The following is a 16,786-nucleotide window of genomic DNA, read 5'->3' as shown; positions in this document are numbered from 1 at the left end:
TAAAAGAACTTAAAACACCTGAGTTTCCTAATGTGTTCTCAGCCTGTTATAATTCTAGACAAAGGGGAGTAGCAATTTTAATACATAAAAATATTAATTTCACAGTACTCGATACAGTTATAGATCCAGAGAGCAGATTCTTAATCATAAAACTATTTATACTTGATGAAAAGCCATGTATTGTAAGTATATATGGTCCAAATCTTGATGATCCCTCATTCTTTCACGGTTTTTTCAGTGCACTCTCTGAACACTTAGATGGCACATTTGTTCTTGGAGGCGACCTCAACCTTGGACTAAATCAAGAAATGGATAGGCTCAATACAGCAGGAACTCAGCGTAGAAATTTCTAAACATCTCCTTCCATTATACATTTTCCATAATACATTTGAATATTTGCAAGAAAGTGTTCTTGTCATGTTTGTGCAACACATGAGGGCGCTGTTTACTCACAGAAGAAAGGTTTCTGCATTGAAATGAACTGAGTTGTTATTGTGATGGAGACTGTGTTGTAAATAAGCAGTCGTTTTGTGCTGTATTTTTCACAATTATTTATATAAGGCAACAGGCATCTTATATATAAATCTTTAAAAGAGGTTAAGAAAATATTAAACGGTAACAAATCAACACACAGTGTAAAGATCTCTGACTTTCAGTGTTTGAAACAGTCCAGTCTCAAACATCAATTTCAAAAGACCAAAAAGTGTAATGTTTCATTTTGTTAACAGTTACAAGGTTACTGTTCGTTTATTCTTAAATGAAGCTTTCTGTGATTCATTCTCTGATATTTTATAATCACTTAGTGGGGAAATTTCCTGATTCATTTTTTTGCTTCTGTTTGCTTCAAATTCCACGAGAATCAAATGAAAACGTAAATCAGAGTCCACAATATTCAGATTCTATAGAAAACATGGAAACTGTAGAGTATTTACACTAAACATGTTCATTGGTTCACTTCAATAAAAATAAATCAGTTCATCAAATAAAATCTGTTGATTGACTCGATTTGATTGACAGGACAGTTGATTAGAGGAGCAGAGTTTTCACCACCATCATTTAGACAGGGACTGAAGTATGGGTGGAGTTTCTGAATGAAGGAGCAGCTAGTAAAGGAGTAGATAAGAGCTGCAGTATCCACATCATAAAAAGAGACCAGACCCTCCTCATAATCCACAAACACCCCCACCTTCTCAGGACCAGACTGAAGACAGAGACGGACTGAAGGGCTGGCAAAAGCTCTGTACTCATTTCCATTTCTCAAGCCTATACTCCAGAAACCATCCTGAGGAGTCAGTGTGATTTTTTCCCTTCCTGTTGACCAACTTGCTGGCCACTCCTAAATCCCATGCAGTCTTTCCTTTAACCTGAACCTCGAAATAAAATCTGCCCGAAGATAAACTCTGCTTTCCTAAAACATTAGGACATGGCGAAAATCTCTGTGGGATGTCTGGAAGATTCTTCCTCACATCACCACAATGCACCTGTTTTCCATCATCAGATAGGATGAGTCTAGAATTTGCTGTATCAGGATCAAGAGTCACATCCACTGCATACTGCTGGACCCTCTCCAGCTCAGCCTCAAGCAGCTTCTTCTTCATGCATTTCCTGAGTTTCTCCTCCAGCTGAGCCACAGCTCTAACCACAGTTCACTCATATGAAGGTGGATGAACTCTGATCTCTGTCTAGTCCTTTGCGGGTAGAACAGTTTTCAGGGATGAGAAGCATTGGAGGAGGTGTAGGTGGTCTTCAGAGTGTGAGAGCTGCTCCAACTGAGAGCTTGTCTTCTTCAGCTCAGAGATTTCTTGTTCCAGATCCTTGATGAAACCTTCAGCCTGTTTCTCTGTTGTCTTCTGTTTGCCTTCAATCTCCTTCATGAGCTTCATTCCTCTCTCAGCAGACTCCTGCAGAGCAGTGAACACCTGCAAACCTTCTGCTTTCTCTCTGCAGAATCTTTACTCATCTTTACTGACTTTTTGATCTCCTGAATTTTCAGTTGTCTCTTCTGGATCATTAGCTGAATTTCAGCCTCTGTCTTCCACAGCTCTGCCTTCTTTCCCTCATATTCTTCTCTCAGAGGAACAAACTCATGAGTCTTGTGTTTGAAAACAGAGCAGAGCGTGCAGACACATGTCTGGTCAGTCTTACAAAACAGCTCCAGAGGTTTATCGTGCTTCATACCCATCCTGCCTTCCAGGTTCTCCACAGGCTCTACCAGCTGATGTCTTCTCAGACGTGAAGCTGTCAGATGAGGCTCCAGGTGCATCTCACAATAGGAGGTCAGACACACCATGCAGGACTTCAGGGCCTTCAGTTTGCTTCCAGTGCAGACGTCACAGGGAACCTCTCCTGGTACGGCAGCTTGTTGCTCTGAGTTGGCAGACAAACTCTGCAGCAGATCATTCCTGCAGATTCTTTCTAAAACCTTCCTGGTCACCTCCACAGCTCCAGGAAGAGTGTAGGTGTGCACCATCAGGTCCACGGTGTCCCGTCTTTTTGCCGTCTGCAGTCGGCTCTTTTTGATGGTTGGTCGACTTGCAAGGACTTCGCCCTGCTGCAGGCGCCACTTAAAGCCTTCAAACTCATTGTCTGTTAAATCTTCCAGGGTGTTTAGGAGCTCCTCTGGTCTCATCATGGCTTTCTGATGAAGTCAGAAGATTATTTAACAGTTATACATTTAGGAATATCCCCCATTCACGTTAACAACAAACAGACTTTTTTCTGTGGGTCTTTTACATCGAATGAATTAAATTGTGTAATTTAAACTGTGTTTGATGAAAAGTCAAAGGAAGGATTCTAGTTCTGCCCCCTGTGACTCTGAAAATTATAAAATGATTTATTTTTAGAATTTATCAAGCAATCATTTTTCTAGCTTTGGTAGCTACGCCTCAAGCAATGAAAGGCAAGAAATCAAACCAAACTTCTTCCTGGTGACTCACTTTTTCTGGCAGAGACACAAAGGTTGATGATTCAAGTCCTGTGTTTTCATGACCTCACTGAGATCAACAAATGCAAATAGCTGCCTATCCCCTGATGATGCTTGTAGATATATTTGAGTTTGGTCCCTGTGTCACGGTCCCGGGTTTTGGATCCACAGTTTTCGATTACAAACTTTAAATTCTTGTCTTTATTTAACATCCTGGTTCTCAGTCTCATTGTTCATTATTCTTTGAGTATTTGTTTCAGTGTTTGGCTGCTTTCAGCATGTTCAACTTTTATTTTGTATAGTGTCTTGTTGTTTCCTTTTTCTTCTCTGTGTCCGGTCTGTCAGTTTTGTATCTTTGAGTCTTTTGTCTCCAATAGTTACTTCCTGTTTTATTTTGATAGTCTTTTGTCACAGTGCTTTATTTTGTGTTCTACTTCTCTTGTCTCATCATCCCAGATTTGTTCCTGCTCCACCTGTTTCCTCTTGCCTCATTACCTTTTGTGTTTATTGTCTCAGTTTCCCATCATTCCTTGTTGGGCATGTGCTTCCTGGTGTTTTCTCTCCCTGAGTTGGGAGACTATTATTCTTCAAGGCTCCTGTTTTGTTTTGGGGGTTTTTTTTGTTGATTTTTGTGTTTTTTGGACTGTTTTTTTTTTGTCCTTGAACTAAATAGTAGTTAGCCCTGCAACAGACTGGCGACCTGTCCAGGGTGTACCCTGCCTCTCGCCCTAAGACAGCTGGGATAGGCTCCAGCGCCCTCCGCGACCCTGAAAAGGATAAGCAGAAGTGAATGAATGGATGGACTAAACAGTATTAAAGACTCGCATTATGTTCACCTCCATCTCTTGCATTCTGTATTTGCATCAGCAGACTACAAACTTCACTCCACAAACCTGATCGTGATAAGACTGTGGTTTCTGACACTGGCTTTTGCTACAAATAACAATAAAATGAATAAACATAAATGAATGGCACTTCCTGTTTGATGAAAGCTGGAAGTTTTCTGTTAATTCTGCTTAAAACATAATAAATATCAGGTGGACTCACCAATAATCCGATTCAGGTCAGATTCTGTGAAATAAATTATGAACTCTGATTTCTTCAGAGAGAAGCACAGAGATGTGTCTCGACTGCACCTCTGTCATCCACAAACTTTAAGGTGAATCTTGTCTGTCTCGTCTCGCTCCGCCTCTTACTGCACCTCTGTTTTCAGGTTTGTTTCCTTCTGCAGGTTCAGACATGATCACAGACACAAACATGTGAAACAAGCAGAGTTTAAAATGTTCTGATTTAATGTGATTTTTTTGCAGCATGGAAGAGCCAGTGTTGGTGAAAGCACTTTGGAAGCATGAACCTGTTAAACTGCAAAACTCCTGAGAAAATGTAGCGAAAAAGAAACATTTCACATTTTTCTCCATGTCCACTTTTATATTTGTGTTCTATATGATCACTTGGGGAGTAACTTTACAGCAACACTGCAGAAATGACTGAGCAGAGAAAAAAAGCCTGAACTGTCTAACGCTGTCTAACAGTTTTTTTTTGTGCTTTAGATTTTCACTTAGTGACTGTTAATAAAGTGATTGCTCATTATTGCCAGATTATCTATCATTAAAATGAACTGAAATCCCAGACTTGAGGGTTGAAATAAAGTAAATAAGTCACAATGAAACACTGGAAGTGAGGTGACTGATTAAAATCTTTAGCGCTGATTCATTTATTGTAAAGAGACGTGAAATGCTCAGTGTTCCCTCTCTGATCCATAACGTTGTGAGACCTACACTGATGTTGAAATAACTGTCATCTCAATGTTCAGCACCAACCTGTCATAATCTAAATTGCGTTTAAGTAACAGAAGTAATAGCAGTACAACACATTTAACAACAGGAGGCGTCATCGTGACACCAACCTGAGACAACAGCAATAATGAAAAAGACAAATTCTTGGAGAAGTCAGAGAGTTAATTTTCTTCTAATTTCTCGTGTAATTGTAAGTAAGATTTGACAGTCTTACTTACAATTACTTACTTACAAGTAGGGATGGGTACCGGTGTCGGTTCTGACATAAACGGTAGTAACCAGACCGAAAAGCAGCGCACATTTCGGTGCTTTATTTCGGTGCTTTTTTTTTCCTGAGCCAATTCTAGCCAATCATTTTACGTTTCCGAGGATAGTAGGCGGGGCCAGGTACGTACGTTCTTTTAGAGCAGAGCTACAGATTAAAAATGCCCAAGGCGAAGCGGTCAAAAGTCTGGCTGTACTTCACAGCAAAAGATGCAAACTCAGCAGCCTGCAACAAGTGCTTTAAGCTGATACTGTGATACTGTCAAAGGAGGTAACACCTCAAATCTGATGAAACACCTGGCGACGCATAGCGTTTTTTTTTTAAAGCCGAGAAATGCGCCGTGTTTGATAGCTTGCAGCGAGACCTCACACCGTGCACATATACTGCGGGTGTGGTGCCTGTTATCGGACCCGGAGTTAGCAACATCCCCCAAAAACCCGAAGAGGAGAGTCCTGGCCCCTAGCCCTGTCAGCGTAGCAGAAATGATGACGGATGATGATGGCAGCAGCAGCCGTTCTTCTCTGTGTGAGTAGCTTCATGTTGTTCGTGTGTAATTAACGTTGAGTACGCTAACCACATTATTACATTAATGCATGTAAGGTGAACTAGCAAACACCGTCGTAGTTACATGCGGCTGTCTTCTTGTTTGATGGCAGATACTCCCTTCACCCTGGACAAAAAGGCTAAAATGATCAAAGAAAAAGTGGAAAACAGTTAAACATGAGAGGTTTTTGGGCAAAGTTTGTGTTTTTTCCATTGTTTAAGCACTGCTTCCAGCCAAGAGTGATACCATATATGCCCTATAGCTGCAGAAAAGGCTAACATTGTTATCTTTTTACAAAAAAACCAGCTGAACATGAGAGGTTTTTGGACAAAGTTTGTGTTCTCCATTCTTTAAGCACCGGTTTGAGCACCTTTAAGCACCAGCACCGTTTCAAAAGTACCAGTTTGGCACCGGTATCGGATAAAACCTAAACGATACCCATCCCTACTTACAAGTGTTTAAGATTACTAAAATTAAAATTCATTGTGGTAATAAAAAGAACCAAAATTAGATAAAAGTTGTCCAAATATTTATGGAACTAACTGTCGTTCCAGCTTTATGCAAATATTTCCACCTGCAAATAAATCCACTCGCAAAACTTCAATGATTATGTACTTTTAAAATTTTGTTCTTTAAATTAGTCTTAATGTTGGCCAACAAAATGGACAAACAGTGAATTTGTTTTTAAATTGAGGCTGTGTGTTTATTGATTCTGTCTTCAGACTAAAATCTTTGTCTCACTGGAAATAGAAAATATAGAACTTTAAAAAAGGTTTATATTTGTTACATTTCCATAAAGTTTTTTTTCCTCCAAAGTTTTCAGCCCCCTGAGTTGCTCTGTCCCAGTCATTCACCTCTGACTCTCAGTCTTGTCCCACGGCCTGACCAGCCTCCAAAACGAGTGCCCCTCCTGTCTCGCCCTGTGGCTGTGCCAACACCCTGAACTGTCTCTTAGCTTTTTTTGTGCTCCCTGTTTTTGTTTTCCTTTTGCGTTCATGGTCCTGATGGCCTCTTAGAAAAATTACTTGCCCACACCTGGTTTAGTGCGATTCTTCTTTATGATTTGGTCATTTTTTGTACATATTTTGGTTGATATTTCAGCGCTGACAAGATTTGAATGAATGCAGGCAAAAAGTATCCTGGGAGGAATCCTATATTTATCACATACACGTCAATAATAAATGGACGCCTCCATCTGCTGAGGAAGCTCATGTGTTGTAACTGAAAGCTCCTCAGCAGGTACTGGCTGTGTCTCAGGGTGAGGTTTCATCAAATGTTTAGATTATTTAAAATAAGACCTCTTGTTTTCTTTGAGTTGTATTGAGTTTAATTTCAAATATGTTAATGACAGTCTTTTTTTGCTTACCTGATTGTTCATATTTAACAAATCATAGATCATATTGATATCATCTAGTAAGAAACTGAGGTCAAAGGTCAGAATAAATTTTGAAATAACTGTTCCACTTTGCTACCTCTTGACTTTTTTAACCCTAGAACATTATCACTGGGTGATTTACACCCGAGCAAATACATTTACATGATTTCTCTCTCCTGCAGCTGTTTGCGTGTCGAGGAGCCTGTGCCTTCACCATGGAAGTCTCAAATTTCCCAGGAATGGGTGGACCAAAGACCAGCTTTCCAGAGTCATTATTTTGTTTTAGGTTTTTTTTTCATTTTGTTAGACATGGCACAGTTGAAAGTAAAAGACGACCACTCTAATTTGTCATGTGTTGTCATATTTTGATATATTTGATTACTTTTTATTGGTTATATTATATCGGGTAAAAATCACTTTTAATGTGTTCATTTATGATTGAATAACCCCCCCGTGTGTGTGTGTCTGCATGCGTGTGTGTGTGCTCAGTGAACTGTATCAGTCTCTGCAGTATCTTCCAGCTGCAGCAGTCAGTTCAGTTTCTGTTCAGTCTGACTGAGGGAGGTTTTTGGACTACTGTTTTTCACTGTGTGAACACAGCTTTACTGTTTAACCAGTGATAACTCTGACAGTAATAAACTGCTGCATCTTCAGCCTGGACTCCACTGATGGTCAGAGTGAAGTCAGAGTCTAAACCACTGGCATTAAAACGATCTGAGATCCCTGATACTTGCGTGCTAGCACGGTAAATGAGCAGTTTAGGAGTTTCTCCATCTTTCTGTTGGTACCAGGCTAAACGGTTGGAACTATAAACATTGTAACTCGTCCTACACTTGATGGTGACTGTGTCTCCCACAGCAGAGCTCACTGCTCCAGGCTGAGTCAGTGTATATTGTCCTCTGGACTCTGAGGATACAGAGACAAAAACATAAAGCAGCTTCATGGTTTTGTGGGCTTCATTTCAGAGGGACAGATGTTGATAGAGGAGAGGAGTTTGATTCTCTGGACTTTACCTGTGAAGCAGCAGCAGAGGAGAGTCCAGATGAGGACGCAGATCAAAGTCATGTTTTTGATGAGGAGGATTTCTGTGGCTTCTGTTGTGATGAAGGACAGCTGTCAGTCATCCAGTGTTCAACTCTCAGGACTATAAACTCTCCCAGAGCACTGGAGCATGGTGCTGCTGATGCAAAGTGCCTCTCTATGGAAATGATCTGACTGACTCACACAGAGACTTGGGTCAGTCTGATGATTTCTATCAGTGGTTCAATCCCTTTTCTGATAATATTGATGAAAAATGTCGGACAGGGTCGTCTGCAGTACGGGGGCCCCACAGGGAACGGTTCTGGCTCCGTTCCTCTTCACCATCTACACTGCAGACTTCTCCCACAACTCCACCCAGTGCTTCCTGCAGAAGTTCTCTGATGACTCTGCAATAGTCGGCCTCATCACTGATGGGGACGACAAGGAGTACAGAGGACTGACTCAAGACTTTGTGGACTGGTGCCAGCTGAACTACCTCCAGATCAACGCCAGTAAAACCAAGGAGCTGGTGGTAGACTTCCGCAGGCACAAGCATCCTCCACTGCAACCACTGAACATCCAAGGTATGGACATTGAGGCTGTGGACAGCTACAGGTACCTTGGTGTTCATCTGAACAACAAACTGGACTGGACTCATAATTCAGACGCCCTCTACAGGAAAGGGCAGAGCAGGCTGTACCTGCTGCGGAGACTCAGGTCGTTTGGAGTGGAGGGCCCACTCCTGAAGACCTTCTATGACTCTGTGGTGGCCTCAGCCATCTTTTATGGTGTGGTCTGCTGGGGGGGCAACATCTCTGCCGGGGACAGGAAGAGACTGAACAGGCTGATCCGAAGGGCCAGCTCTGTTCTAGGATGCCCTCTGGACCCAGTGGAGGTGGTGAGTGACAGGAGAATGGTGGCTAAGCTGTCATCCCTGTTGGACAACATCTCCCACCCCATGCATGAGACTGTGACAGCACTGAGCAGCTCCTTCAGTGGGAGACTGCGGCACCCACGGTGCGGGACGGAGAGATTTCGCAGGTCTTTCCTCCCCACTGCTGTCAGACTCCACAATAAAGACTTTTGCAGCTGATCAAACACACAAACCCACACATGTGCAATAAGACTGCTATACGTGCAATTCTTCTTCTGACGAAGTTGTGTTTTTGTATTTTCCTACTCAGTTGTATATAGTAGTTGTATTTCTATTTTATTCTATTGTATATATTATTCTATTCTATTTTATTCTATTGTATATAGTATTTTATTTTATTTTATTGCATTCCAGTGTTTTCTACTTTCTGCTACATAACTCTGCACTTTTGCTGTAACAAAACAAATTTCCCACCTGTGGGACTAATAAAGGCCATCTTATATCTTATCTTAAAAGTTTCCAATTAGACAAATTTGTGTTGAAATTGTTCCTTTATGAATGTTTGTTATTTAAACCCACTTAATTTTATAACAATTCTACAACATTATGGTTTCCACACCATTTTAAACTATTTTCAACAAATTGGAAATAATCAATATTGTATCATTTTTAAATGAGATAATTTAATTCATGATCATTAGATCATTGAGGTTCAAGCAGTGTTAGTGTCTGTCACTAACGAGAGGCCCTATAAGATCATAAATCTCCACCAAGGCAGCTCACCCTCCTGGCAGTATTTACTTTGAAGGAAATCGTTTTGTGTTTTGTGTTTCTTTGTTTTTGACTTTTTAAATATACTTCAAGAAGTTTGGAGTGCTGTAAAGATCAGATAAGGGTAGCATGAGAGATTTTGTACACAAACATTGTATTACTCCTTTATAAAGGAGTAGATTGTCAGGGGTCAGAGAGTCTCGCCATGTTTGGTCATGACACTGCCCCCGGGCAGTTTTCCTGACAGCCGCACCTTTTCACAATCAGAGGCAATCTGCCAATGGGAACTTAAGGCCAGCGTTGTCAGCTGTCCTTCAACAGTTTCTCTGCTAATCTCCAGTAGTACAGGCCTCTCCAGTTACTTATCATTATTCTGGTGCAGCAGTGTCCAACTCCAGGTCTCAAGGGCCGGTGTCCTGCAGGATTTAGATGTGTTTCTTGGTCCAACACCACTGATTTAAATGGCTAAATTACCTCCTCGACATCATGAAGTTCTCCAGAGGCCTGGTAATGAACTAATCACTTGATTCAGGTGTGTTGACCCAGGGTGAGATCTAAAACCTGCAGGACACTCAAAGCAATTATCAATAAAAAGAAAACTGATATACACATCTGAAGATGTTCATGAGAAACAGCTGTCTTTAGAGAGGTATGAAATGAGATAAGATGAGGAAGACAAAACAAAATCACAAGGCTAAAATGGAGGCGCAGTATAGATCTTAGAGCTGCCTGGCAGGGAATTCAAATGATGGCTTCCGTCAGTCAGTAAACTAAAGAAGCTAAGAAACCTATTTGTGTAAATGACCTGAATAATTCTGTCCTGCCTTCTTCTTCTGCCTTAATATGTCTTATCCAGACGCAAATTTTGAGGCCAATATGATAATCTTATCCCACCAACGCTGTGGAGGTCCTGGTTTTCAGATCCAATTAAGATCAAATCCCTCATAAAGATCCTCTGGAAAAGAGTAGAATTCTTAGAATAGAGTTTATTGAACAGTGTCATATGAACAGCAGAAATCAGTACAATACAGCAAGATGACATAGCAAAAGTAAGCAAGCAAAGCATTCCCGGGGTGTAGAGCCTTAAAGCACAAAAGGACAGACAGGGAAAAAGCAGCAGACCGGAGCATATCGACCCTCCTCTTATATAGGATCAGTGACCCCTCCTCCTGCTGTTGGGTACCCTTTTATCATTTGTTCTTTCTTTTCATCTTCCACTCATGATACAGTGGCTTGCAAAAGTATTCAGCCCCATTGAACTTTCCCAAATTTTGTCACATTACAGCCACAAACATGAATCAATTTTATTGGAATTCCACGTGAAAGACCAACACAAAGTGGTGAGAAGTGGAACGAAAATCATACATGATTCCAAACATTTTTTACAAATAAATAACTGCAAAGTGGGGTGTGTGTAATGTATGGAAATCCTACTTTAATTTATATATGTCATTACTTTTCAAAGTTTCCTTTTACATTAAAAGTGTATTTTCTATAACTACCACTAAACTAATAAAAAAGGCGGGGGGGGCAATATAAATATATTTTTATAACTTTATTTTACATTCTGAATATTTCTCTGGACTGTCTATTATTACATAAGTAGGAAATAAAAACAGATAATAGAGATACAGACTGCAGATAAATGTGAATTTGTGTCTATATAATAACTGATTGTTCCATATGTTGAAATGGGTATTCGGTCCATATTCTGTCCTTCATGAAATACACCTGATTTGGTTTGGAAACACAAATTCATGTCTTTCTTTAAAAACGTGTTCATTAAATATGGAATGTTCACCATGGATCCTTTCATACTTTGGTTTCTCTCTCTATACAGGTTTGGATCAGGTTTTTCTAAAACTCGTGAATCCATGAATTGTTTCAAAATGTTAAAGACGTCTAATTTCATTAAATATTTTTAGTGTGGATGTCTGGTCATTAACTCAAACTGTATTAATGGTTCATCTCAGTGCTTTACTTTCTCTGCAGCTGTTTCAGATCAGTTCCTCTTCAGCTGAGAGGTTTTTGTACGATGGTTTTTCACTCTGTGAACCAGCTCTGTCAGCTGTAACCACTTTGTCCACAATAATAAACTCCTGCATCTTCACTCTGAACTTCACTGATAGTTAGAGTGAAGTCAGTCCCAGATCCACTTCCACTGAAACGATCAGAAACCCCAGACTGATGGTTTGCAGCTAAATAAAAAAGCAGTTTCACAGTTTAGGAGCTTCTGAAGATACCAGTGCAGGTAGTCAACCATACTTGAACTGGATTTACATCTGATAGAGGCAGTGTATCCTGGAACAACAGACTGCACAGGAGTCTGAGTCAGGATGATTTTCCTGATGAACCTGAAACTATTAATGAGATGAGAAGAGTTATTGAGACAAATCCAGCTTGGAAAAAATTTACTTGAATTTGAAGTGTGGAGTTGACTGCATGCTGAAGCAAAGTTTTCACAGAGAGTCTCACCCTGAACAAGGAGCCCCAGGGTGGCCAGCAGTAGAGTCAGTGACATCATCATTGTGCTGCTGGTGTGTGAGTGGCTCTGAAAGGCCTGGACAGCCACTGATCAACACTGGCCTCTTAACAGCTGTGAGCAGAGAGGCAGGACACATATGCAAACACACAGAGTCAGTCAGCTGCAGCTGTTCTCTGCTGAGTAATAAAAGTTATTCATGACATGTAGGGGAGAGATAAATTTGATTTAAATAAATTTCAAATGAAAACATTGTTGGACATTTTTAACTGTATTATCACCATCACCATGTATTATCAGCTGGAGCTGTCCTCAACCTAACAGCGTGTTTTACCCTCAATGAAAACTGAATAATTAAATGTTTTATGACATCTATTGAAGAGAAATTTGTTTCATTTTAACTTGTAAAACACCTGTTAATTTATTCATGTTATTCTAACTCATTTAATACTCTTGTATAAAACGTTTTACAAGCACATAACTTTAAGAAGCACAACACTTTAGACTGCATCTGGAGAAAAATGCTCTTCAACAAAACTTTTTTCAAAAAACTGATTCAAAAACAGAAGAAAAACTACTGGTTAAGAGATGATAAGTTAATGACCTGAAGAAAGTACATAAAATTAAAGAAGCATCCAGTGATAAGGATGATGAGCCAGATAAACTCTTGGTATCACAAGTGAAACAGCATCACATCACTGATAAATAATGAGGTCACGATTACGCATCCTGTTAAATAAAAAAAAGAAAAATGTCTTTTACTGAAATTAAAAGAAACTAAAAAAATATATTAGAAAAGCTGATTTTATTTTTTTAAAAATTCTCACAGCTGAACTCAAGCTTCATTAAAATGAATAAATTCATTTGGACAAAACAACTAACTTTTTACTAGACTGTCACAACCTGGCTCAACGGATGTGCCAAGGAAGAGGGAGACCACACACAGGCGTAACAGGTGTGAGAGGGTGTATGCAGCTCTATAGAAAAAAACAGAAACAGAATCACTAGTGTGTAGTAGATAGGTTAAAACCAGAAGTAGCCACAGCCTTAGGCAGCTGGGAGTTTCACAGTTAAATAGTATAACATGCTTTGTAATAGGGTGACATCCTTGAGGGTGTAACCAACAGTATGTAAGAATGTGACTCAAGGACTGCCCTTCAGATCTGCAGTGTCTTCTTGATATGCATGATCTCCCTATGCACACTGATGAAATAAAAGTGTTAAAATGTGAATGTATGATTACAGCCAGGAACAAAAGGATCGGGAGGAATCTGGAAGGCAATAAGATATTTTAATGGAATAATGTAGAGAAACCCAAAAGCAGACTGAGTTTTATGACTGAATGCACCACACCAGGACAAAACCAAATTCTTGATCAGCCAAGCAGCATCCACAAGAGTAAGGAGAAACCAAAGGAGCGAGCAGAGGTTCAATCAGTTGCTTTATATTACACCTGGACCAGGCTCACACCTGCTCAGGTGTGCTGCATCTGACCTGCTAGATACCTGAAAGAGACAGGCAACAAGAACACAAGGCCAGCCTACTGACTGTCAAAAGCCCGATACTATAACACAAAGTAAATAACTAGATACAAATGTCCTTGTAGTCAAAGTGTCCAACAGTTACTCCCTTTGTGTTTAAATGTCAATTATGTAAAGGGGTAGAAATGTGAAAGTCAGAAGTTCAGTGGATTTTATCTCATGACCTTCAAAATTTCTACTCTTTTACATAATTAAGTGAGCAACAACAAAGAACAATTGATCGCGGTGCCGAATGTACCTTCTTGAGTGCTTTCATTTAAATCCCTGGTACTGCTCTCTGTATAGAAACTTGTAGATTTGTGTCCTTAAAGGAGATGGCAAAGATTTGTGTGTGTGTGTGTGTGTATGTGTGTGTGTGCGTGTGTGTGTGTGTGTGTGTGTGTGTCCTCAGTGAACTGTATCAGTCTCTGCAGTATCTTCCAGCTGCAGCAGTCAGTTCAGTTTCGGTTCAGTCTGACTGAGGGAGGTTTTTGTACGACTGTTTTTCACTGTGTGAACACACGCTGACTGACAGGCCAGTGAAAACTCTGACAGTAATAAACTGCTGCATCTTCAGCCTGGACTCCACTGATGGTCAGAGTGAAGTCAGAGTCTAAACCACTGGCATTAAAACGATCTGAGATCCCTGATACTTGCGTGCTAGCACGGTAAATGAGCAGTTTAGGAGTTTCTCCATCTTTCTGTTGGTACCAGGCTAAACGGTTGGAGCTATAAACATTGTAACTCGTCCTACACTTGATGGTGACTGTGTCTCCCACAGCAGAGCTCACTGCTCCAGGCTGAGTCAGTGTATATTGTCCTCTGGACTCTGAGGATACAGAGACAAAAACATAAAGCAGCTTCATGGTTTTGTGGGCTTCATTTCAGAGGGACAGATGTTGATAGAGGAGAGGAGTTTGATTCTCTGGACTTTACCTGTGAAGCAGCAGCAGAGGAGAGTCCAGATGAGGACGCAGATCAAAGTCATGTTTTTGATGAGGAGGATTTCTGTGGCTTCTGTTGTGATGAAGGACAGCTGTCAGTCATCCAGTGTTCAACTCTCAGGACTATAAACTCTCCCAGAGCACTGGAGCATGGTGCTGCTGATGCAAAGTGCCTCTCTATGGAAATCATCTGACTGACTCACACAGTCAGTGGGTGTTTTTGCTTGTTTATTTTTCTTTGTACTTCATGTTTATGATTATGTGCAATGAAAATATAAATGCAGTTAACGTCAACTTGTTCATCAGTAAGCTTTTTGATGCTGATCAGTGTCCTCATCTGTTTATTAGTTGATATAATTTTAGGTGGAGGTAATTATGGTGTAAAAAGTCGAGGTACAAACTTCATAGTATTTTATCATTTCCTGTAAAAAGTCTTGATCGTAATATTTTTTTGTCAGATAAATATGAGGGGAACATAATAGCATATAGAGCTGTCTCTCTTATTTTTGTTTTCTGTTTTTTCTGTTATGTTATTTTTGTGAATTTGTCAATTTTATTCTTTTCAGACAGTAAACATTCATTTTATAAATAGATACTGATTCCATCGGTCAGCTCTCTGACAGCACTTCCATTCTGCACATCTGTAGATCCAGGGGCGATTCTAGGATCAGAGCTTTGGGGGTGCTGAGCACCCAGAGACCTGCCCAGCCAGGCAAGATAAACTTTACTTGTCACAATGAGACTTCTTCCCTGTCTCTGTCAGTCCCTGCATGCTTAAATGTCTCCAGTTGTCCCGAGTTCTCTCTGACTGTCTCCTTGGTGCATTTAAACCCCTGTTCCTCCCTGTCCTTGTCATCTGTTGTCTTCGTCTCCATTATCAGTCATCATAAATTTACCATCTCTGTGCAAGTCTGGACATTTCTTTATTAAATCATAAGATTCTTAAATTCATCTCTCTGTGCCTGGGTCCTCGTCACAAAACATGACATCACTGTTTTGTACATTTTAACACAATTTAATCCCCACATTGTATTTAATTATATGAAAAAATACTATTAAGATCACCAATAAAAAAGTCCTCTCTCAGTGTACTTTCAACCAAAAGGCAAATAACCAAACCACATGTATATCTAATAAAAGATATAAATATTGAAACACTGATCAACACTGATCAAGAACATTATTCTTGAGTGACGGATCATTTGATCTTACACTTTTACCTCAATGTGGCTCCTTTTTTTGAAAAAACGTCCTTATATCCATTATGAACCTGGCTGTCTCTTTCTACACATACACAAACACAACAGTTAGCTAGTTAGACCTTTGGGTTTAATATCGTCACATGCACATATAACAAAAAATAACCAGCTTTATTCCATTTCAAAGAGGACAGTGGTAACAACAGCAGGCTATGGACAATTTTAAGTTTTAGATTTTAAATAGGCTGTATAAATTTCAATGGGAGCAACAGGGCGGTCAAATGTCGCTGATTTTCCTACAGAGTAGTAGGATCGTAGGGTAGCAAACATCGTCGGAAAACATGTTTCCCACACTGCAGGTTACCCGGGTGTAATGTTTTTCAGCTAAAAAGAAACGTAATCTGGCTCCTACCTAACTATATACAGAGTAACTGAAGGTTAAATGCAGCTAACATGTCCTGTTTTAAGCCAGGCACTCACACCACTCCGCTGCGTCTCAGTCACCATCACCCTGGCAGAAAGGGCGCTAGAGCCAGAGTAGGGGAGAGGCGAGCTGGAACAAACCATTTTTTTTTTTTGGGGGGGGGGGATATCTATACTTTCGCTGTTAAAATATTACGTCTCAACCAAGTACTCTATGGTTTTTATGTTTTTACTAGTGTGTCACACAAACAGGAAATATTGTCAAAAAAAAGTAAGAAATCTTTAGGGGTGTGTCAAGAGATGTGTTCTAAGACACTTCTTCAGCTTCGAATCAGAGAGGAGAAACACACAGTTTTACTTGCAGCAAGGGCGGTCACAGAGCACTCGCACGGAAGTGAGGGCTCCGAGACTCGCGCCCTGCTACTGCCCTGGTCTTTATTTATATACATCAGTGGGTGCGTTTGTTCATTACATTGGAATGTGGATGTGTATATGTGTGTGTGCACGTGTGTGTGTGGGGTCAGAGTGTGACCCCATAAAGACTTCCCTAAACCTGCTGGTCTGGAAGTCCAACAGTTCATCTAAACAAGAGGCACTTAGCCTAAAACAGACATAGATACGTTTATCCTACCATAAAACAATAAGAGAAG

General features: G+C 40.3%; 1 protein-coding gene, 2 long non-coding RNA genes and 1 pseudogene across 4 annotated transcripts; all 4 read right to left on the bottom strand.

Moving 5' to 3' along the window:
- Positions 1 to 552: 552 nt before the first annotated feature.
- On the bottom strand, positions 553 to 1,874 carry LOC109196379 (E3 ubiquitin-protein ligase TRIM21 pseudogene; annotated as a pseudogene).
- Positions 1,875 to 1,879: 5 nt separating this feature from the next.
- On the bottom strand, positions 1,880 to 3,542 carry LOC109196380 (tripartite motif-containing protein 29-like). Of its 2 annotated transcripts, none has more exons than XM_025902105.1 (2): positions 2,937 to 3,542; positions 1,880 to 2,638 (listed from the first exon to the last, which is right to left on the bottom strand). In XM_025902105.1, the coding sequence occupies exon 2, from the start codon at positions 2,630 to 2,632 to the stop codon at positions 1,880 to 1,882; it is 753 nt and encodes a 250-aa protein (XP_025757890.1). In that variant the 5' UTR covers positions 2,633 to 2,638; positions 2,937 to 3,542. The 2 variants fall into 2 exon arrangements, with proteins under 2 accessions (XP_025757890.1, XP_025757891.1); XM_025902106.1 differs by having other exon boundaries at positions 3,419 to 3,542.
- Positions 3,543 to 11,911: 8,369 nt separating this feature from the next.
- Positions 11,912 to 12,577, bottom strand: LOC112843446 (uncharacterized). The gene is made up of 2 exons (XR_003215776.1): positions 12,044 to 12,577; positions 11,912 to 11,922 (listed from the first exon to the last, which is right to left on the bottom strand). It is a non-coding gene; the product is annotated as an uncharacterized LOC112843446 (long non-coding RNA).
- A 747-nt stretch (positions 12,578 to 13,324) lies between these two features.
- On the bottom strand, positions 13,325 to 14,563 carry LOC112843445 (uncharacterized). The gene is made up of 2 exons (XR_003215775.1): positions 14,507 to 14,563; positions 13,325 to 14,399 (listed from the first exon to the last, which is right to left on the bottom strand). It is a non-coding gene; the product is annotated as an uncharacterized LOC112843445 (long non-coding RNA).
- Positions 14,564 to 16,786: the final 2,223 nt, after the last annotated feature.

Source organism: Oreochromis niloticus, linkage group LG22, assembly GCF_001858045.2.
Source record: "Oreochromis niloticus isolate F11D_XX linkage group LG22, O_niloticus_UMD_NMBU, whole genome shotgun sequence".
Classification (NCBI taxonomy): Eukaryota; Metazoa; Chordata; class Actinopteri; order Cichliformes; family Cichlidae; genus Oreochromis; species Oreochromis niloticus.
This window is presented reverse-complemented; position numbering and strand designations above follow the sequence as displayed.